Here is a 23,386-nt window from a genome sequence, read left to right as displayed (position 1 = left end):
CAGAAGTTCGCATTATCAGGGGCAGAAGTGACAACTGTGTATTTGTATCATGAAAGAGTTGCTCTTAATCTCTACTTCAAGATTTTCCTTTTTTTCCCCTTTTTTTTCTTTTAACTGGAATCAATTCACTGACCTAAATTATCTGTTCCTCCTAAGCTCTGCTTGGCTCATGCATGAAGGAAAGGGGCCAAAGATGGCCTTGTGCCACCGCTGGTCTGCTGGGGACTCGCTCAGCTTCCCACGTAACCTGGCCTCGGGCTGCCCTCCTTTGGATTTGGCTCCATCCTTCAGCTTTGGCTGCAGCAGCCCCCGAGGGGCCGTTCCACGGCCAGGAATAACTGAGCAGCTCTCCGGCCACCCTTCCAGCCCCTGGGAGAGACCGATTAACCCCCTTTCCCCGGGGATGCACAGACGGGTCGGGCAAAGGTGATGCACCGGCTTCCCTGAGTGAATTAAAAGCCTCAGGGCAGGAGAAGCCGGACACCAGATCAGGCTCAGCCTCGGCGTGTCCGGAGACCGAGGCCAGCCAGAACCACCCCGGGCGGCGGCCGAGAAGCGCTCGCCGAGGGCAGGTGGGGCAGCGGCGGGCGAGGGCGCTGGGCGGGCACTGAACGCGCTGTGCCGGACCCGGACCGGCTCCGCCGGGGCTCCGAGCTGGCATCACCACCCGTCGCTCCCGGCCGGCATCACCCATTGCCCATCGCTCCGGACCGGCATCACCCATCGCTCCCGGCCGGCATCACCCATTGCCCATCGCTCCCGGCCGGCATCACCCATTGCCCATCGCTCCGGACCGGCATCACCCATTGCCGGCATCGCCCACCGCTCCCGACCGTCATCATCCATTGCCCATCGCTCCCGGCCGGCATCGCCCACCGCCCTCGCCCCGGCATCGCCCCCGCCTCGGCAGCAGCGCCTCGCCCGCCCCGTCGGCAGCCGCGGGCGGCGGGAGCGCCCCTTGCCCGCCTCTCCGCTGCCTCCCGCCCGCCTCCCCCGCGCTCCCTCCGCCCCCTCGGCCGGCAGCTCCCGCCCGCCGCTCCCCTCTGCGCAGAGCGGCCGCGCCGGCGGGGGATGGAGAGCCAGCGCTGCTTCGCCAACCGCTTCGATGACTACCCGGGCAGCCCCGCGGCGGCGCCGGACAGGGAGGCGGCGGTGCCGCTGGTGACGGCCACCATCGAGCGCATCCTGCGGGAGCTGCCGCCCCTGGGCGGCCCCCGCGGCTGCCCGGGCGGGCTGTACGGCGGCGTGGCCGGCGTGGCCTACATGCTGTACCACGTCGCGCAGTGCCCGCTGTTCGCGCCGTCGCGGGACTCGTACCTGCGGGCCGCCCGCCGCGTCGTGGACGCCTGCCTGCGCTACCAGGAGGGCTGCGGCGAGGCCGACGCCGACACCCGAGCCGCCTTCCTGCTGGGCGGCGCCGGCGTGTACGCGGTGGCCGCGCTGGTCTACCGAGCCCTGGGGCTGCCCGAGTACGCGCGGCCGCTGGGCAAGTTCCGGGAGCTGAGCGAGGTGTGCGCCCCGCTCTCCTTCCTCGAGTGCGGCTCGGACGAGCTGTTCGTGGGCCGCGCCGGGTACCTGTGCGCCGCGCTGGTGCTGAAGCAGCGCCTGGGCATGGAGGTAAGGGCGCGCCGGGGCGGATCTCGGCGCCGGGACGGTGCCCTCGGTGCTGGAGGCTGTATGCGGCTTACACGTTCGGCGTGCAGATTCGGAGCCCCCGGGGAATGAGTCCCTGCGAGCTGTTCCCGTCAGCGCTCCTGCCCGAAATGAAAAGATGCGGCTTCGGCCGGAGGGAGCGGGCTGGGGTCCCGGCTGTGGAGCCGAGCGCTGCATCCCGGGGCACGCCGAGAGCATCGGCTGTTGGGTGCCGGATGGTGAATTAGTTGGCAGAAGGCACCCCGGGCTTTTCAATAGTATTTCCGTAAAATGAAGTGAGTAAGAAAAGGAACAGCGTTGAGTAAAACTGACAGAGGAACCCTGTAATATTAAGCGGTGCTATGATGTAATGTGTAAGCAAGGAACCCGATTTTCAAAGGTATTTGGTCTTGCTAACCCCAGCATACACTTTCGGAAATCTGGCCGTGTATTTTGGTGCTGTTCATGAATGAGAGCTGGAAGTTTTTGCTGGGAGAGTGAGATGTGATAGATGTGATTATGGTTCAACACAGCATTGGTTTCAGTAGTCGGGACTTTACCCCAGGACGTTGTCATTGTCAGTACAATGCAACTGACAGTTCAGAGCTTCCACTGATTATGGCATAATAATTATTGCAACTGATTGTGTTTGCTGTGGTGATTGTTACTAAGTGGTCAGTGTGGTATCTGAGCAGGCAGTTGGTAGATTTTTTTTCCCCCTGTCCTCTTGTCAGGTCCAATCTGTGTTTCCTCTGTTAATCACTGATTTGCAAGTTCATATGCTTCTGGCTTTCTTCCCTCCCAGGAGAGGAAGCAAGATTTATTTATAAGTAAATAAATGATGTAAAACTAGTGGCTCTGCCCTATCCAATACCAGTCACTGCAATTGGAGTCTGAGGAGATTCACTTAAAGGAGGTCTCAGGAGGCTCCAGGGTATCCAGAGAAGCCAGGAAGAATGTTAAATGCTGTGATTGCCTTGAACTAGAATTCCTAACCACACTAAGCACTTCAAGTAGCATACCAAGCCTGCTGTTTCTTTGTACAGGATTGTCTGACAATCATAACCATAAACGTGGTTATGTTATTTGTAACCATAACATAACCAGATTTTTCATTTGGTGGTCTTTCCTATGACAGAAAAGTTTTGTAGACACGTCACAATCCATTGTGCAGCAGTGCCTGCCTGAAGGGATGGTTTCTCCTGGAGAAAGAAGCCCTCCCTCTTGGTTCAGTTTGCACTGGGGGAGTGTGTCCAGCACCTGTGTCAGTGCTTATGATGGTGGTGTGACATTCCAGCAGAAGGAGGTGGCACCCTGCACTCTGCTGCTTTATTTAAAGTTATTTCCATTTGCCTTACATCCCTGGGAGCAATTGCTGAACAGTTGGGAGAGTGGGTGCAGTCACCTCTCACAGGCAGCGTGAGCAGTGGGAGAGTTCTGCTCTGTTTGCTTGCGTGGTGACAAATTGTACTAAAGGCAGCTGTAAAGAGTTACACATCCCCACAGAAAAGCACAGGTGTGCACTTACTGTGGAATCTATTTAGCAGGTGGGTTAATTGCTGTTTTGCCAATAAAATATATCCTGTGACCCCTTGCTGATGGTTTCATTGAGGAGCCAATGTCCTTCTATAGTATTATTTCTTCTGTCAAATACATTGTAATTTTAAATGCATAGTGCAATAAACAAAGCACACCTCTAATAATTCTTAAAATTAAAAAAAAATGATTTTATTAAAGATTAAAAAAAACTTACAACTGAAATATTTTGCTTCTTTGTGAGAAGAATTATGATTTCTAGTCTATGTGTACTCAAGCTTCAGCAAAATTTGTGTCCTTCAATAAATATTCCCAGCCTAGTACAGAATTATTTTAATTAGTACATTGCCAGACCAAACCTTGCATCTTTTTACAAGTGAAGAAAGGGATGCCCAGAGAGAGTGCATGTCATTTATTACCCAAGGTCAAACTGTAAGCCAGGTACATCCCAGAATAGAAGCAATATCTTGTGATTCGAACCGCTGGAAAATGCTACCTCCTGTAATTTGATTGTGCACAGCCTCACATGGCTCATTGCAGCATGTTTTCTTGTTACCCACATTCCTTTTTTTCCCTTTTTTTTTTTTTTTTTGAGGACACTGTGCAAATATTTCCAGCACAAAGTGAAATACATTCCTTATGTTGAAACACGGCTGCTGCTGCCTGCATGGTTTTTTCCTCTGAAGGAGTCAAATGGTGACCTACATATGAGAAATCACTTGTCCTTGAAAAAAGCCTTTTGAGGGAATTTCAGAATTTATGTCTTGTATTTGTTTTTTGTTTAATCCAAGCAGGGATGGAAGGTGACAGCTTTATTTCAGCAGACACACGTTTAGCTCAGCTGCTGTGCCCCAATACTTCAATTTCTTGCTAAAGAGTCCTGGTGTCTTTAAGGTCCACATGTTCTTCATGAAGTTAATGGACTGTCCTGAAGGATCCAGTCTGTTGGATAACACTGACCTCATCTGAAGAAGGCATTTGCATTCAGCTGGTTTTCAGATTTTTAGGCTAATACAGCATTTTTCCCTGATTAATTAATCGGGATTTTTGCATGAGTAAGGATTACTTCATCAGTCAAGGCTTAACAGGATTTGACTTTCATGATGCACTGTGCTTTAGGAAAGATGTTTATTTTCATCCCTTCTTTAATTTCCATTATATTGCAGTCAGTGCTTCCCAGACAGAGATAGGTAAAATATTGTTTTGGCAGAAATGATGTGTCATTTGTGTAAGGTGTGTGTACTGTAGCTGTCTTTAACTGCCATTCAGGGGGGAAAAATTGTTTTATTCTCTCTTAAGTACATCTTTTTCTAATGCTTGTAGTGTTGGTTCATTGTGTGTCCTTGGGGAAATCTGTCAGTCCTGCTTTTAATTACCTTCACTCACTCTCTGTTTGCTTGGGCAAACAGCAGTAAGGCACCATTAAAATGGTGGTCCCATCCCTCTGTTTGGATGATCTCTTATCCTCTGCCCAGTTTCTCTCCGTGCTGCTTCAGTCCCATTTCGTGGTTGATGGAGCGTGGTGTGCCTGGGTCGATGCACTCCCTTCTGGCAATGGAACTGTCAGATGATGGGGAAGGTACAGAAGTTCAAGTGGCTCCTTGTATTACCATCTGCTAAAGATGTTGCTGCCTTTTAGCACAGCTTGGGTTATCTTTTAATAACTGACTCTGTGCATGGGCTCCACTGACTACACTGGCTCAGGGTTGCAGCAGCAGCAGGACAGACAGCAGTGGTGCCCTGTAGGAGACAGGGTGTCACGATCCGTCCTTACGAACGGGTTTCGTGATGGTTCGTGGATTTGATCTCAGGGTGCAAAAAAACCAACACAGCACAGGGGGGTTGCAGTAATAATCAAAACAAATGCGCCTTTATTGAGTGATCACAGCAAAATGCGATAGAGAGATTAAGGAAGAGAAAAACTTAGAGAAAGAGAGAGAGAAAGAGGGGGATATAGCCACCAAGCGTAGAGACGAAGTCCTTTGGTCCAGTCCAGTTGAGCCTGTTACGTTGGGGAGATCTCAAAATGTCTAGCTAACTCAGAGGTTTTTATTATGATAATTCTATTGAAAATTGCAAGGGGGGGTGGGAATAGATAGTCCATGTTATCAGCAGTAAAAGAGAGCTGTTGTTGTCATGGTCCAGTGGTCTCAACCTGCAGGCAAGCATCTCGCTTTGGTCAGCTTGCCTCCCCCACACACCTCCCCGGGCTGGGGGTTTCAGTCCCAGTCCTTGGAAGGAGAAGAGGGGCCTCTTCACATGGAGGTCTTCTGTCTGATCCTTGATGGAGAGGTTCCTGACATCTCAGTCTGTCTGTCACGGTGGTTGTAAAACAGGTGAGGGTCTTCTGTGGGAGACCACCCGAAACTCAGGAGAAGTCCAGCCAGGCCGAGAGGTAGGAGAGTTTCCAAGGCTGTTGTTGCAAAAAGGGCACAGTGCCCTCATCTTCTTCTCATTGGGCTCAGTGTATCATACAGCAAACAACACCTGTGAAAACATTAACTTAGCAGTGCTCTCAGATCTCAGGGCCTTGCTGGCATGTGACTTTGTCCTGCAGGGCTAGACAGGGGGGTCTTCTCTTCAGTGGTCCCCAAATGACGATCGTGAGGCAGATGAGGGAAAATTCGAACAGACTCTAACACAGGGCAGTGTTCGCCACAGCCTGGGGTTGTGATTGCATTGGAGACCCTGCTTTCACAAGACTTTGGGGACCCCATGAGAGACCCTTGCTGCAGTTGCAGGGGTGACAGGGTGAACCAGCACACTGGCAGCAACATGGCCAAACCTGTTTGCCGAGGGACTGGAGAATCTTGAGAGCCTGTGGAGGCTCTCCAGTGCCACAGTGGTTCCTGTCTGTGTGGCAGAGAGACATCTCAATTTTCATTTTCCAGCCAGTGCTAAGTTACAACTTGGTGTGTGTTTCCAGGGATGTTATCCTGTCAGAGTGTGCATAATTCTGATATTCTGCCAGGGCCTGCCCAGAAAGGACCTTGGTCTTTCCAGCAGGACCTTGCTGAGTGTGGAGCCCTACTGAGAACCATTCTTATCCTGGCTGCTGTCTGTCACCAGAGCCTCTTTTGTCTTGGACCTCATGGGATTGCAAACCAAGCTGAATGAGTCACCTGGCACGTGGAAAGCAGGAACAGCTCTGCTGTGGGATGTCTGGGACCTGGCTGCCAGAGCACAGGAGTGCCAGGTGTTAATTTAACAGGGAGTGGAATGGATGGATGTGCAGTGTGTGGAACCTGACAGGTCCAACCAGTATGTGTTTTTTAATATTTTGGGAGTGAAGATACAAATAAGTGAAAACTAGTTTGTTTCAGCTCCTCAGACAATTCTAGATGATGTTATTTGTTCCTTAGAGCCTTCCCTCCAGATAGTCAGTGAGTGTTTAAAGACTCTTATAGGCTACTTTGCTCTGCTTTTTTCTTTTTCTTCAATCTCGTAGGAAAAAATGGAAAGTGTGAGAGGAAGAATCTTCCTGAGTCCTGCCTAGAATGTGTTCATTTACAACGTGAAATGTATTAATGCTGAACATAGTGTTTCTGAAAGACATTCAAATTAAAGATCTTTGAAGGGAGCTCTGCAAAATGCCCACAAAACTGATGCTCCTCCAAGTGCTGTAGTGCAGAATCCCTGTGTCAGGCTTTAATTCTCACCTGTGCCTGAAAAGGGAGGGTTGGCCTTTGAGGTGAGATTTCATTCCTCCACTGTGGCCATTAAAGTCCTTTCTCTCTGTGGAAGAATTTGCCAGTTTATGTGAAACCTTGTGGTGTTTTAAATATCAGATATGGTGCTGGCTGGGACTGTGCTGATTTCATTATTTCGTTTCACACAGGTCACCCCACAGCCAGGATCTCTTTTTTTGCCAGAGGATTAAAATGAGTTAACAGTAAAGATAAAATCTTTCCATCCTAGCCTGCTTCTTTTAAATGTACAGTCTCCTAGCCATGGTTTTCAAAATTACACACAGGGGATAAATTTTGCATTAGTTTGCTTAAATGGATGAATTTAAACCAGAATTTGAAAACTGGCTTTTTCTAAAGTAAACAGTAAAACAAAGGAAATTATTTGAATCTGGATTTTATTTTTTTTTAAGGAATCTAAAATAATTTGGGTATACATTTCAGAATTTTCCCATTTCTCTTCAGCAAGGCAGTGCAAATCCTTTTTATTTTAACAGCCTTCAGACTGGGAGATGGGGACATCTTGATAATGGCTGGATTCAGTTCAATGCAGTGGACCCTGAATATTCAGCTGTAGAGTCAAAGTAGAAAACTGGAGGTTCAAAATGTTGAATTTCAAGTGCACTGTTTACCAGCTTGCAAAAAAGCACTGTAATACAGACTGGATCCTGCTGGAATTGGAGTTTTGATTGACACAAGTTTAGGACATAAGTTATGTATTCTGCTGCAGAAATATGGATTTCAACTGCTTAGAGCTGAAGAGTGGTATTAAAAAGACATTTCTGTACAAAAGCAGTACTGTACCTCTTTGTGCTGTTGGAAGAACATTTGCCTGTGCAGCAGCATCTTTCTGCTGAAAAAGCAGCCAAAGAAGTAATACTGATGTTACAATAAGAGATTTTAACAAAAAAAAAAAAAGAGGAAATCTATTTGTGCGATGCAACTCTTGTATCCAGAATTGATCTCTACTTCTCCATCCTTCTCCTGACTCCTTTAAATTTCAAATGCCAGCATTTAACTCTTAAACTTTGTCAGTTCAGTCTCCTTCCTCATTATCCATGGAGAGCTTTGAGGTCACCCTGTGGGGTTTGTGGTGCTCTTTGGGGGCAGAGGTGTTGCAGGCAGTGTCCCTGCCCCGTGCAGTGCTTGGAGCAGAGCACAGGAGCTGCAGGGAGGGCAGGCTGGTGCTGGGCAGTGCCTGGACCTGTGGGGTGTGTCTGGTGTCTGAACATCTGGGAACATCTGGAGCCATCAGTGCCTGAAGCAGGGCATTTCTCTGGCGCAGGGTGCACCTGCTGTTTTCCACAGCATTACTTCCCTTGGGGTCACTTTGGTGGCACAGGGTCCTCAAATCTGGTTTACGGATTTTTGCGTGCTGTGTTTTACGCGTGCACCAAAGAACTTCAATACCATGCTGCGTTTCTGCAGGTAGCAATATCTGGCATTGATGTTTTTCCCCCCTGGTTCTTAGGCAGGACCAAAAGCCACAGAGAACTGTGTTAGCTCCCAGGTAGCACTGGATGACACAGCAGAAAGGAGGATTGTGCACATCAAACATGCTTATGTGCTGAAGTGTTGGAGGCAAGCAGGCAGGCATGGGGAAAAAGACATTTGACAGAGGCTGAGCAGAGAGGCAAAGAAAGAGACATTTTAAAAATTATTTTAAAAGCAAAAGAATTAGTTGCTGGCCAAAGTAGAAAAATTGAAAGGTGTAGGGGGGAGCAGAACTCAAGGATGAAGGGAAAAAGGAAAGAAATGATGTAGTCCCCAGAGCAGGGGAGATTTAAAACTAAAATCACGTTCTTTGACAGACTGGTGGAGATCTGATGGCCAATGTACTCAATTTAGAAGAAGCTAAAAGTAAACACAGGGAGAAGAGGACAGGCAGAGGAGTAAACTACATTTTTGTTGAGGAAAATTACTCTTTTTGTCTGCTTGTTTTTTGTTTGTCACCCATTCTGTCCCCATATTCTCTTTGCATACACTCATGCATTTACAGAAATAGCTGTCATCACATTCAGTGCTTGCAAATCAGAGCACACAGCCTTATGTCTTTTATTCCATATTTTCTTTGAGGAATAACTGAGACAACTACTGATGTCTGGAAGCAAATAAAGGCTTTTTCATGAGCACTGCTGTACTTCTGACACTGACATTTTCATGTTACATGCATGTAATACAATAAATCGGTGTGTAACCTGAACAGGGATGCTGTTAGTAACTTTTCTGTGGTACCAGGCTAAAGAAGGAGGATATGAAGGACTGAGCTGCTCCAGGGAGAAAGAAAAGAGCACCAGGCTAACAACAATTACTCTGTAAAAGTGTAGCATCCTCAGCACTTCACAGCACTGAAATGGAGGGACGAAAGTAAGCTGTAAGTTCCTCTGTAGCCATTTAATACACATTGTTAGAACATTGGCTTTTTACATAAAGGTGTATCAGAACTATGCACCACAACTGTCAGGGTGCAGATGTAAAAAAGATCCTCTTCTTTCGTCTCACCTCCTTTAAATCAGCAGATCCTGCTTTTCTGTGTTAATTCAGCTGGACAATGTTAAAATCAGCCTAGAGCCCCCTTGGCAGGCTGGGCAAGGATTGCAGAGCAGGTTCCCAGCCTTGCCTCTGAGCAGCAGTGAAGCTCTGCTGAGAGCATCAATTGAAATGGGCAAGTCCCATGGTCCTGCTGTCACCCAACTTCTCTATTCTACCCCTTTTTTAAAAAAAAATTGAATTCAAGATATGCAATCAGGTCACTGTGTTTGATGAGATGATCTGTCAAAACATGTCTTTGTGTCTGTCGTGGCAGGGAGTTCTCTGACCATTGACAAGCCTGAGATTACACTGAGTGATGTTGTGTAACCTTCTGTCCACTCCATTACAGCAGAGTTCAGGGACAATATCCTGTCAAAACCAGTTATTTCTTATCTATGTTGTAGGCTTATTTTCAATTGACAGTTACTGAGCTGGAGTACCAAGGCAAAATAATTAAAATAGCTGCTTCATTTTAGGCAAACAGGATCAAAAAGTATTTTAATAGCAGTCCAAGCTGTGGCTGAGTCATTTGGTGTTTCTCAGCTCAGTATATTTTGATGTCTGAGAGAGGAACCATAAATCTATTTTTGCAGTAGATCAGCATTCCTGAATTCTTCATTTTAATGGCTTGGTATCTCTTGTTGAAGAGCAGTGGATCATGAGTGAGATGGAAGGGATGTCTGATAGCATTGAATTATCTGGGAGGAAAAAGAACGTGGCAGATAAATACACCTTCTGTCTGTCCTAGGCATTTAGTTATTTTGTGTGGCTAATCTTCTTCAAAGGATGCTTCCAGTCCCTCATTGGTACAATGTTAACATGGTTGAGGATTATAAATTTGGGGTATGCTGATCATATTTAGGCTGCTCTTAAATGAAGGTTGCTCTTAAAATTGTGTGGGCCTGGGTCTAGAAGCAGCACAGGACAAAGCAGCTCTGTGTTGGGGGGTCAGTGCAGAATTGGAAGATGGTAATTATTGCTTATTCCATACTGGTGGCATTCTGCAGTTTGTCTGCTCGGTCCTGACAGCCAAATAATATCATACCACAATCAGAGAGCCTACAGGGACCTTGAGAGGTAATGTAGCCCACAGGAAGGTGCCCCTGTGCCTGTCATTCCTTACAGCCCCTCCCTCACTTGCTCTTCATACCCTCAGTCAGTGGTGAGGGATCTGCAGTCTGCCCTGGGTGTCTGACACACTGCTTTGTTAGAAAGTCCAGCCTAATCATAATCTGAATATTTCTGTAATTTAAGCCTGATTTCCTTGTCCTTTCCAATGAGAAATAGCAAGAAACTCTTCCTCTCTGCAGAAGCTCTTTATATTATAATTTCAAGACTGTTACAATTTTTACCCTTATTTTTTTTTTCTTCTCTAAACAATCCTAATCCTTCCAATCTTCCCATGTGTGTCATGTTTCCTTTGTCTCTGGTCATTCCCATTGCACCCTGCCAGTCTCCCTCCAGCCTTTTCTGAAGAGGGCCAGAAGTTGGACACATGGCTCTGGCAAAGAACCTTTCTCTGTCTCTTCCAGGTCTTTTTCCCATACACAGCAGAGTAAGGTGTTTGCATCCCACACCAGCTCATGGCCTGCCATTGTCCAGCAGCCTTTCAATGGGCTGCAGCTCATGGACAGGTATTCTTCTGGAAAGGTCTCTGATGTTGGGAAGGATGAAAGTTTGACAAGAAAGTTTGACACAGATATGTGTGCTTGACAGAAAGAATTTTTGAATGTAGAATCTGAAGAAGGAATAGAAATGAAAGCAAGTTTTGATATAGAAGAAAAGAATTGCTGAGCCAGTCTGACTGGGTAACCAAGGAGGCAAAGGGTGTGTTAGTTAGAAGGGGTTTTGATGACTTAGAGCAAAGGATAAACCCATCTCAAACAAGAAGATGTTTTTACCAAGCAGAAAGATAGCACATGCAAACAAGCTTGCCAATGTTGCAAGTAGAAAAAAGGTCTCAGATTTTTTTTCCACTGCAAGAAAACTGAAAAAAAACTTCTGGTTTAAACTGTAATGTACTAACTTTTAGTGACTGGAGAACAGTAACATGAATATGATGATTATAGTAGTCATGATAGGCTATAGAGAAAAGTTAAGGTATAGATTGGTTCTGCTGTATTAAGATGCTCAGCAAAGAAAGGTCTATAATGCACTGTAACCAAAACCAAAGGGTCTCCAGGCCTGCCTGCAGCTGGAGCTGACAGCTGTGGGCACAGGCTCTGTCACCCACCACCCTGGGCTGCTGTAACCTCTTGGATGGAATAAATTGCATTTTGGAGAGCCCCTGGAGTCTCACATCCCTCATTCAGGCTCTTACTCTCTGAACAAGTGAAGTAGGAAGGGGTCATGTGGTGGCAGGGAATCATTGAACACTGTGCTGAGGTATGGAAGATGAGAAGCTGCTTCACCTGAAGGAGCTTTGTGTCATTAATGCCAACAAGAGAATCTCTTTTCCTTTGTTCCCTGAATTAAACTGGGAATGTGTCATTCTGTGTTGTAACTTGAGGTGTGCCAGTACATATCCAGGGGCATCTGTGAAGTGATGAGAGTTCTTTTGTGGAAGTACACTTGGATCAACCTCTTTGAGAGGGCTGTATTAAGTCAATTATTTTGTCCGCATTAGAAATCAAGGAGTAAGTGAAATCTGAAGTGTCTGGAGGTTAAATTTAGTCTGTTCTTGTGATTTATTTTGGTTGCTATTGTAAAGATAAAGCTCAGTGTTGTCTCTTCGTTTTGCCATCTGTGAAATGGCTAATGCTATACTTGCTTTAATTTTTCTGGGAATAAGCCAGTGATTAAGTAGTCAAAATTCCAGTTAAAATAGCAATGGACTGCAAGATACACACTCCACATGGAGCTGTTTAAATTTGATCAGAGCTAAGTTGATCAAATATGAACTTGTGGAAAATTCTTAGCAGTGGAACAGAAAATGAAACTTGTTCAGGCTCCTTAAATAAATATTGATTTGTTTGTCTTTGGTCTTGCAGAGCTGAATCAATCATGAGCTTTCTTATGCCAGGCTCCCATTTTCATCCATACATGTATTTTTTATTATGCCATCAAAAATGTCTGTAAATAATGCTCATTTAACTCCTACACACCCAGGACACAAAACATGGACAGAGTTGTAGTGTGAATGCACTTGTCCTATTTTGATTTTATTCTGTAAGCACTGTGGGACTGCTACCTTATTTTGGTAGAACAAATATTAAAAAAAAACAAACCACCAACACACAGGTAAGCCAAGTCAAACTTGGACTTGAATCTAAGGGTCTCTAAATGAATAAAATCTACACCATCTATCTGAAGAGTGGATGAGCATACTCAGATTAGGATTTGGCTCAGTTGTAGGGTCAGAGCATGGCCACAGCTGGAGGCACCTCTGGAGATGCTCTGGTCCAGCCCCCTGCTCAGAGCAGGGCCCACAAGAGCAGATTGCCCTGGGCTGTGCCCACTTGGTTTTGAATATCTCTGCTCTTTGCCTTTTCTAGGCAACCTGTTCCTGTGCTTGGCCACCCTTACAGTAAAATGGCTTCTTTTTATATTTAAGTAGAATTTTCTGTCAGTGGGCATCGCTAGGAAGGTCCTGGCTCTGTCTCCCTTGCTCTCCTCTCCAGGCTGAGCTATCCTGGAGTTAGTACACAGAAAACACATTCCTGCCCCATTTCCCTCTTTTCCCCAAAAGCAGCCTCACAATGCCATTCCACCTCCTCTGGCTTTCTCTAGTCCCTTGAATGGGTGAAGGATTGTAATTTTTTTTCCCTTGGAGTTGCCAGCAGGGAAGTTCAGAAGGGTCAAAAGGACCCACTCAGCACCATGGTCCTCCTGTCACTCCTTGCTGTACCAAGGAAGGGCAGAATCTTCTCTTAGTAGCTAAATATTAAGGTTTGACAAAATCATTCCTGGTTCTGGCAGGTAGTTGGGAAGGTTGCGGATCTGAAAAGGTTTGGTACAAAGATTTCTTTTTTCTCTGTTTGAGAAGCTGCAAGGCTTCTCAAGGGCCTCACACCCTGCAGCTCTGAGTGTCAGTGAAAATGCCTGCATCATTGTAGGAGGTAGACCACGTCCCACCAGTGAAAGAAGACAAAAAATACCCTAAAAGTGCCTGTGGCCCTGCACTGCAGGAACATTATCTCCTGACTGAGTTATCAAACACCTCAGGTGCTGTTTGCCAGTGGAGGAGGAGAATTCCCTGTCCCAGGTGATGTGTGAGCAGCCACGGATGCAGCAGGGGAAAAAGACAAAACCTTTTTCTGCAATTACAGGCCCGGGGATGATAAAACAAATAAAACATTCTTTCCAGTGTCTGCAGATGGCCAGGACACCCCTCAAGCACGGGGGTCTATGAGGGACAGGGGGCTATGAGGGATGTTCTTTTCCTGTTGTTATCTTTGTGGAATCTCTTTCAGATTCGGCATGACAGACATCAGAGGACTTCAGTGTCCTTCCAGGCCCTTGAAGTGAAGCTGTTTTATTCCAAGGGCATCAGAATATCAAGCACACAAAATAGGCTATGAAAGGCGTCTGGTAAAGAGCTTTAAATACATGTATTTTGACCTAACAAGCTTGCCTTGGAAAATACACTTTGTGATCTGTAGGTCCAGAAATAGCTGTGTGGGGCCCTCCTGTCTCACTTTGCTCAGTTCCTCCTGTGGGGCTGCACAGAACAATCATGTAAAATGACAAATCCAGCAAAAGAGAAGATGGCATTGAGTGCTCCCAGGGCACCCTGTGTCATCTGTAACATGAGGAATTGTATTTCCTGTTAGTTAATTACCTGCAAGCTAATGGCCAAGAGCTGTGAATATTTCTTTATTACTGTTGGCAGTGGTGTGATTTTCTCATGGCTCTTATTCTTCCTCCTTGCTGTGTGAGGTTTGAACTCTAAGAGTAATCTAAACTGTGCCTTCTGACACAGCAGGCTCTTTTTCCCAAAATCTGCTTGGTTTACTGAGAACTGAGAGAAAGTAGCATAAAGGGAACATAGATAAAATATTCCTAATTCTATTATAGTACCAAATGGCAATCTTGCAACCACAAGGAAAGTAGAGATAGTAATCCCATTACTTACCAGGCAGGCTACGTTTTAGAGAGCACAGAATTCCACACTTCCTCAAATAAATCCCATGACTCTTACTCTGCCCTTGAAATGTGGCAGTGCTGAATTATAAGTGACTGTCTGTATTTGAAATATGGCTTGGATTGTGTTTGGAGTTGTGGGCATATTTCCAGGCAGCACTAATGGCACTGCATGCCCCTGGAAACTCTTTTGTTACTGTCCTTGGCTTCAGAGCCTTCTTGTCCATGTGCCCTGGAGTATCTGGGAGCCACACACAGGACATCAGGATTTTTACTACATCAGGCTGCCACCACAGTCTAAGGATAGAGTAAAATTCAGATGACTCAGAGGACTTGATCACCTTCATCTGGTTTCCCTGCATTATGTTGTCAGCATTCCTCCTGTAGCTTAAGTTGATATTTCTATTCAGTGGCTCATTGGCATGGCACAAATCGCAGATCATCACACAAAGTAAAAGTGGCATGATGCCAGCATGGAGTTCTCTAGAATTCCCATTCCCCCTGCTTGAAGGCAGGGCTGGTGCTACTTTCAAGTGACTAATTTATGCCTTAGTTAGCCTATGAGTGATGCTGTTGTGTCATTTACCCCATTTAACTAATTTCACAGGTTCGCATTGTTCTTCAGCAGCAAATATTTAGACATACTTCCATACATCTGCATAGCAGAACTGTGCATATAAAGCAGCATGACATGGAATAAAGAAGTCTTTTGAGACATGCAGGATCACTTCTTGTAAACAACAGAATCATAAAATTAGTGGCTGATGAAAGTAGCCAATACCTTGTTTACATTTGAATAGCTCTTTTGATGCTGTGTCAAAGATAATCTTTGAAAACTTAATTGATGCTGGCTTGGATGGGACATTGTGGATTTAGATTTGGCTGGAAGAACCACAAGCAGAGCTAATCATAAGTACTAATAAGGGGCTGATGTAGCAACCAGCCTAATTTATTACATTCATTAATGATCCAGAAGAGGCAGATATCTGGATAAGAATTGCTTTGGCATTTAAACTGAAGCAAGTGCCAGACATTATGCACAGGCAGAGGGAAAGTATGAGAACAGCTCAAGAGATTTAAAATGAGCTAAAACAAAGTTTATTTTTATTTTTTAGTGTAAGCACATGTATCTGCAAAGAAATATCTGTAATACTTACCCTGTGTGCTAGGAAGAAAGTGAGATTCAGGTGAGGTGGACATGACAAGGCCTGAGTACATCAGAGTTCAGCACTTCCTTTAATGTAAATTATCCTTACATTCCTTTGCATTTATTCTCCCTGGGAGTGAACAGCTAATATCAATGACAAGCCATAACATTTCTCATTATCACAACATGCCATCCACAAGGTCAGTGCCATTTTGGACTCCTTACACAGCTGTACCATCCAACATATCTTGTGTTCACTCTCTGTGAATCCTCAGGTCTTTCCATTGCCTAAAACTCACCTGGGATGCCAAAGCATCAAAAGTTTTGTAGTAAAAACTTTCCTGGGCTGGTGAATAAGGTTGGATTTGCTGAAATGTCCAAGGCACCTGATTTATGCCCTGGAAATCTTCTGGGCATCTTTTGATAGGCATGCAAATCCTCAGAGTGCTGTGCTGGGGTCACATAAGCCATGCCAAAATTCACTGGCCAGCAGCTCCATCACTCCCCATCTGTGGGGCTCTGGCACAGATTTATAGTGCTGCCTCTTCTCCGTGTTATTTATGCAACTCCTTCCAGTTTTCCCACAGGTAGTGACAGTTTGCACTCCATCTCACCTGCCATAACTCATCTCTGCATCCTCCAGAGGAGGCTGTAAAGCTGCAGCTGGGGAGCACATCCCACTTAGCCCAGTGTGCTGGAATGGCTCTTCCCACAGAGCCCCAAGGGTCTGACCTGCTGCAGAGTAAAAGCAAATTTGGCATCACATCTTTTCCCAGTAGCAAGGGCAGAATATGTTCTTCTCTTGTCACCCTTACAGATGTTAAGACCAAATGGGCTCTGAGCAAATTACAGTGCAAGTGTGGGGTCTTCCTTTTTATATGTAATAACCTTGAGATTTCATCACAGAGCTGGCAATTCAAATTCCCCTCCCTTCTTTTTCTGACAGAGGGCAGTGATTTAAGCTGATGCCTCTCAGCAGAGTGTGCTGATGGCTGGAGCATCTAACTGCACCTCTGATTGAAATTACTCCCATTTACTACTCGAACATTCCTCAGAGCACAGCCTGGAGGGAAGTGCCCCAAGCACTGTCTTTGTCACCTGGAGTGGCAGCAAGGGATGAAACTGTTGCTTGCAGCGTGGCAGAGGCACAGGAACTGCACAACAGGTTTAAATTACAGTTTTCAAACTGTTTCACACACAGCACAGCATGGACAGTTGGATGCTTCCACTTGATTGCAGTGAGGAGCACTACAGTGGATAAACAAATCTTTCTCCTTCAGGATTTGTTTCTAGTGCTCCATCTGCTTTAATGTGTTGTACCAGTGCTGGATGACTCAGCCACACAAATGTCTGTGGAAAGTGGTTCTGAAATGTGTTGTCTGTAACGTGCCTAACCTGCTCTCATTGAGGACTGGCTTTATGCTCTGAAACACAAGGGTTCATTTTTCTTCCAGAATTCATTGGCTGACTTCTGGGAGTTGATTCTGTGACTTGGCCTTGCAACATCTGGCGGTGTTGTGACCCATCCCTGGAGGCAAGAGTAGCCCAAGTTGTTAATAGATCCCTTGGGGCAGATCAGAATGAAACAACACTGAATAACTGATGTCTGTGAATATATATCCATAGGGTTTCTTTTGGCATAGTTTGTTTGCAAAGGAGAGCAGGTACGTGGCCAAAAATAATAATTTTGTTTACTACTATCTTTAGTAATATAGCAATATAAAAGCATAAAAATAACACTCAAGTAAATGTACAAAGGAAAAGAAAAAAAAGCATAAGAGTAGAAAGGTATCCCACCAATGAATCCTGTAGTGAGATTTGATGCAGTTTTGATGTCCATTGGTCAAAGTGATGGTCACAGTCTTGATGCATTGGGGGTGGGGGGAGCCCCCAAAACACAAAGTTCAATGGGTTAATGTATGCTTAGGCTTGGTGAGAATACCCAGGTGACTTCCCCGGTGAGGGAACTTTCAGTCCTTTGGGGGAAAGCCTCAGAAATAAGCCTGGAGGTGCTCTGGGGGTCTTTGATGGTTTAAGAGCCCTTCTTGCCTCTCAGTCAATCCATTTGAGCTAGTTAGGCCCCACCAGAGGGGATGAACACCCTCAGCTTTCCCTGGGGTAGCAGGGGGAGTTTCACAACTGAGGGAGGACAACTGGCATGGTAAAAGGCACCATCCCACCTTGCAGGGTCCTGCCTGGCTCAGTGCCTGGCTTGTAGCCCTCAGTGCTGGGTGCTCACACCCTTGTTCTCATGGGGAGCAGAGCCTTCACCACCACACACCCAAAACTCACTGCCTGCCCTCAGGGGGTGCAAAGCACAAATGGGAAATTGTTTGAGTCATTAACCATTAACATCCCAGTCTCTTGCAGTCAGGAATAAATGTTCTTACATTGTAATATTGGATGGGTTGAAAGGTGATAAGTTATTTGTTTACACAGCACAGGGATCTGAAGAATTCAAATTTAATTCAGTTGGAGCAGTGGAGCACTTCCAGCAGCCAAGCCAAAGGTCTTTCTAAAAGTTCTCAATTACGGAAGAGTTCAGTTGGTTTGTTAAAATTGCACAATGTGAGTGGACTCAGATAAATTTTGCAGAAGTAATTTCCCTATTTTACTGAGTCTTGGGGGAGCGGAGAGATATTTTGCCTCTAAATTTGCAGCTTTTCATAAACCATAATTTTGTTTGCACATTGCAAGATAAAGTAATTTTTTGTGTTCTTTATCACATTATCTCCTGTCCAGAAAACAGATGTTAGCTTCACTTAAAAGAATTTCTTAATTACCTCTAAAGTCCTTGTTTCTGCTTGACTTCCTGCTTTGTTTGTATTGTTTATTTCGATAATGGGAGAACAGACCCAGAGAATTACCCTAAGAAAGAACAAAGCAATCAGTGCTAAAGTAGCTGTTAAATAATCATTTCAGTGTTACTCTCATGCATCCTAGCACTTTCTGTTTGCTTTCTGCAGTGCTGCAATACACGGAGCAGAGATAGCAGCCCTGCTCTCAGCTCTGAGAGAATTGTCACAGTTCAGGTCCTTCTCCTCCCTGAGTGTCACATTTCAAGTGTGGGAACCCAGAACATCCCTCTGGCTGTCCAGGATGGCCAGGACCCTGCCAGGGGGCTCAGAGACCCTGGCACGGAGCCCAGAACACCTGTGGGTTTGATTATGACCCGTGGAGCAAATTACCAACCTTAGATGAAGATCAGCAAGCCACAACAGTTTAGGTAGAATAATAGTGACGTTATCATGAGGTGAAAAAGTAGATTTTGGCTCCTGAATCCCTATACCCCTTTTTGGTATGGGGGTTCAGGAGACAAGATGGAGGGAACTGGGCGTGTCCAGCCTTTCTCCTTCTTCTTCTTGGCCTCCATCTTCTGCTGTGGTGTTGGCACTTTTGGATTGGTTTAGAGTAGAAGCTCACTGTCTAACATAGGTGATAGGTATTGGAAAGTAGTTGTAAACATTGTGCACATAGTTTTTAGTATAAAGACATAACACCACCCTGGGGGCAGGCAGAGTGCCTGGAACTGTCCTGCTGGACGGACTTCAGGAGGGCAGGAGAAAGAATTTTATAGATAAGATACAATAAACAACCTTGAGACTGAGAAATGAAGAGCTCTGACTCCTTCTTCAAGCGCCAGGTTGGGAAAAGAGACTTTTAACATTTCTCGGGGTCACTCTGACCAGCAGAGACCCCGACATTCGAGCAGGTCAGGGACTCTGAGGGGCTGAGCTGTTACAGCTGTACCTGGATTAATCAGGGAGCATTCTGTGCATCCCTAGGCAGCCTGTCAGCTTGGAAGCCCAAGCTTTTATTCATTTTAAACGTGGTAAAATAACCCCAGTGCATTGAAGGCATTGTAGTTAGGAGCCTCTGATGCTGTGTTCTCTTTCTGAGCCTTAATTTGAAACAAACGAAGGAATGAGTAGTTGTTAATTTCTGCAAATTTTAACAGTAACAAGCTGTACAGTCTTTTATGGACAGTTTTCCAAATGCTTTCTGCAGCCTCTCCTCCTCCATCAGGTTTTTTTTGGTTCCAGCACTTCTGCCACGAGGCTTTGAGGAGATGTTTCTGTTTTCTTATTTGGTTTGGAAAGCCTGTGGATGACGCACGTTCACTTGTTCAGGAGGAGGAGGAGGTCTGAACATTACCAAAAGGAGCCTGCAGGCACTGGAAGTAAACTGGGAATTCTTGCATGAGGAAGATGAAAGAACTGGATGATAGTGACAGATGAGGAATGCAGTAATTTTAACATAAAGAGGGAAAAAATATAAGGCTGCCTAAAAATGTATAGGATGAAGTCTCTGTTTTCTGAGTTTCAAATGTCCCTGGTATATTTTGTGAGTTGCAACTATGTCAACAATGCTGAACAAAACTCCAAGGAAGCCAAAAAAAGAAGAAAGAATGAACCTGTGACACCCAGCAACACACTTTATATGTCAAATTAAGTGCATGTACAACTGCTTACATTGTAATACTTGATTTGTTGATAAGTGGTAAAATGTTTTTGACAGGTGTAGTCCAGGCTAAATCCTGTAGTCCTGACAGAAAAAACCTTCTCCACTAAAACTGTAAATGTGTGACTGTCTCAGCTGCATCTGTGAATGATGACCTAGGATATTAGTTTTAAAGGCAAGTGATTCCTGTTAAACTGACTGTCAAGCAAGATGAGAGATAATTTGATCCAGTACAATCTGCTGGTGTGTATATAAACTGCAAAACTTTATTTTATTTTTTCAAACTCGTTAATTTTATTAATTTTATTTTTATTCTTCAAACAATGTATTTGTGGTAGCAAAGAAGATCTATAGCACGAGTAGAGCCCGAGCTCTGCCTCCACAGAAAATACATTATTTGGAATTCTGGCTTTGGGGGAGTGGTGCCTCATACCTCAACTGCAGTTTTTAGTCTCTTTCATTCAGATACAGAAGACATGTTGCCTGGCTCATCACAGGAGACAGTCTTCATGAGAATATTTGTTGACAGTTCTTTGAGAGTCTGAGGGAGAACTACTGCTTATAAAAGCAGCTTTTTTCAATAGGCATGAAGTGTGCGCAGCCTTGGGAAAAAGTGATTTTTAAAGCCCACATATTTTTTATTGCCACTAACCATGCACTCCACATTGGTTTAGAGCAATGAATGGCAGTGCATGTGCTAGTCAGTTCCCTCAAACTGACTGAAATGAGAGTAGGATCAGTGCTTGAAGAGTTGGACATTTGCTCAGCTGGATCTGTTAATTGTCTCTACTCAGCTTCTGCAAGTGAGGTCAGCATTTTACTCTGTCAAGTACTTCATATTCTTCTAATCTAAGTCTTTAAGTGCCAGCTTGGACAGAATTATCAGTCCCAACAAACCATAAGCTATCCCTATGGTGTTACTAGCAAGACAGAGAAACCCTAACAAACTTGTAAAATTTTCAGCATTTCTTACATGATACTTGCCAGGTGTAACAGTCTCCACAGTCAGGACCCATTCAGGTCAATGAGGACTTTGATATTAAAAGCCATAAGAATGATCTAATAGTTGAAGTGACTTTGACAAATTGAAAAAATAAAGTGCTGCATGAGGCTGAGAAGGCTCTTTTCCATTACTGGCAGTGATTAAGATATGGTGTTACTTAAGATGAATTGAATGATGAGCCTCCTTAGAGATATTCTCAAGGAATTAGCAATCAATCTTTCTCTGTCCTCATCCTCTACTTTTAATTTGTTGTATTACATTTTGCTTTTAAGTATAATCTCTTAGTTTAATTTGGGTTTTTTTTTGGATCTCATATCTTCAACTGATGAAGTAAAAGAATGAAGAAACAGAAGTGTCCAGTTCTTTCTGAAGACTTTCAAGTCATCTTCAGATATGGCTCAAAAGCTTTCTTTGGTTTCTAGATACAGTTGTCATTTTCATTTGTAGAACGCTCAGCCTGAGTCAGTTTCCTTTTGACTAATGTTAGCCTTTACTGACTAACTTGAAATCGAGTTCTGCCCATCTTGTGCTGAGCTGCAAATGTGTTTAAACAATAATAAATTCCTTTTCCCAAGAAGCAGCCTGCCTGAGTTCCTAGTAGTGAATGATGGTGCCTGAATGAACTGGACTTGCATCATTTTTAAATTCAGGCTAAAGCCAGGGGTTAATGCAGTGTTTGGGGAGAGTGTCTCATTGCTGGTTACAAAGATTTTCTCTTGCAAGGACAGTTTCATTAATCCTGTTTCCTGCTGCTCTGGAACTGGAAGCGTGGATAGTACTTCTTATACCCTGCATAGATTGCATTCATGTTCCAGCCCAAGCACCAGGACAGCTTTGCTACCACAGGAAATGTCTGTGGAGCAGATGAAGACATGGAATCACTTCCAGAGAACCAGCAGAGCTGCTGCTAAGGGGCAGTAAGCTGCTCCAGTATTCACAGGCAGAGCAGATGTTCCTTGCTTGGCAGTGTTACAAATGGGATGGGATGCTGGGGCAGCGCAGCTACAGCACTGTTACCCCTGCAGGAGAGCAAGTGCCCAGCTTGGAAGGTGTTTGTCATCATCACACAGCACTGCCAGGGACACCTGTCTGCAGTGCAAAGGATAAATCTCCCATCAGGAATTGACAGCTCTGCTGTGGTTTTGGCATGAGCCAGTTACAGAGCTCCTGCACTGATTTACCTCCTGACTGAGACTCAACAGAGTCAAAGGATTTCCCACTGATGAAGTTTATGCATGAATAATCTTCCTACCTGTGAGGGGAGAATGGAAAGGAAAGCAGTATCCCTGCAGCAGTAATCCTCTGCTTATTTGCAGCTCTCATAAACTGCTCCTGTGTCTGGTGAGGGAGTGGCTGATACACAGGAGCTCCAGACAAGGATCTGGATTGCAGAAAGGTGATCTCTGATCCATCCATTTTTGCCAGTTCCCAGAGTCTGTGGCCCCATAATTGCTCAGCCATGCATTATGTGGCTAGTCAGTAATAACAGTGAAAAAGGGAAAAAAAAGGATTTTACATGTCTGTTGAAAAAGGTTGGGGTAGAATTCTGTAATGTAAGAAAAAGCCTCTCCAAGCAGTGCTGGGTTTGTTTGTCACTTAATTTGCAAATCTTTTTAATGTTTTTAAACACGCTTTTCAATTCACGCTCTTGAATTTGGGTGCAATTCTAGGGAGAGATGCTTGAAATTAAATTGTTGGCTCTCTGTGCTCTGTGGTGACTCTAACCCTCGACTAGGCAGCAGAGGAATGCAGCTGGGGTGCAGACAGCTGCTGCTCAAAAGCCTCAGCACAGGAGTGCATCCCGGGATCCCTCCCTTCTCCTGGGATTGGAATTGTCCTCCTGAGAGATGCCCTGCTGGCTTTGGAACTGCCCTGCTGGCTTTGCTGCTGAGCAGGACCTCAGCTCAGGGGGCAGACTGACACCTCCTCAGTCATGGTGATGATCTGAACTGCTCTGATCTGGGGTCTGTCCTTGGCATCCTCCCTGCTTCATTTCTCCAGCAGCAGAGAGCAGTGGGCTGGTGCTTCCCTACGTTCTTCAAGTAATAATGATAGTGGTGGAGAACTGTTTTGTTCCTTCCCAAGACTTAGGAGAGCCACTGTTTTACAACTGGATAGGTGTATCTAGCCACACCCTGGTGCAGCAGAGTAGGAGGTGTTGGGAGCCTGAGTGTGACTAAGAAGAACTCATGTTTCCCTCTCTCTTCATTGACCCAGGGTAGCAGGAGTTTGAAGAAAACTGCAGCTGCCACAAGATATTCAGGTCTTCTTGTGCTTCCTCTCCCTCCGCACACACCCTCTCCCTTC

General features: G+C 45.3%; 1 protein-coding gene across 1 annotated transcript in view; it reads left to right on the top strand.

Annotated features, from left to right (window-relative positions):
- The first annotated feature begins 1,037 nt into the window (after positions 1 to 1,037).
- Positions 1,038 to 23,386, top strand: part of LANCL3 (LanC like family member 3) — a 39,594-nt gene continuing 17,245 nt past the window's right edge. The window contains exon 1 of the mRNA XM_063182147.1: positions 1,038 to 1,617. Within this exon, the coding sequence (XP_063038217.1) occupies positions 1,072 to 1,617 (546 nt within the window). The 5' untranslated portion in view covers positions 1,038 to 1,071. The remainder of the gene's footprint in view (positions 1,618 to 23,386) is intronic.

The sequence above is a fragment of the Melospiza melodia genome, chromosome 2 (assembly GCF_035770615.1).
Source record: "Melospiza melodia melodia isolate bMelMel2 chromosome 2, bMelMel2.pri, whole genome shotgun sequence".
NCBI classification, from domain to species: domain Eukaryota; kingdom Metazoa; phylum Chordata; class Aves; order Passeriformes; family Passerellidae; genus Melospiza; species Melospiza melodia.
The sequence above is the reverse complement of the archived record's forward strand: the minus strand, read 5'-3'. Positions and strand labels throughout refer to the sequence as shown.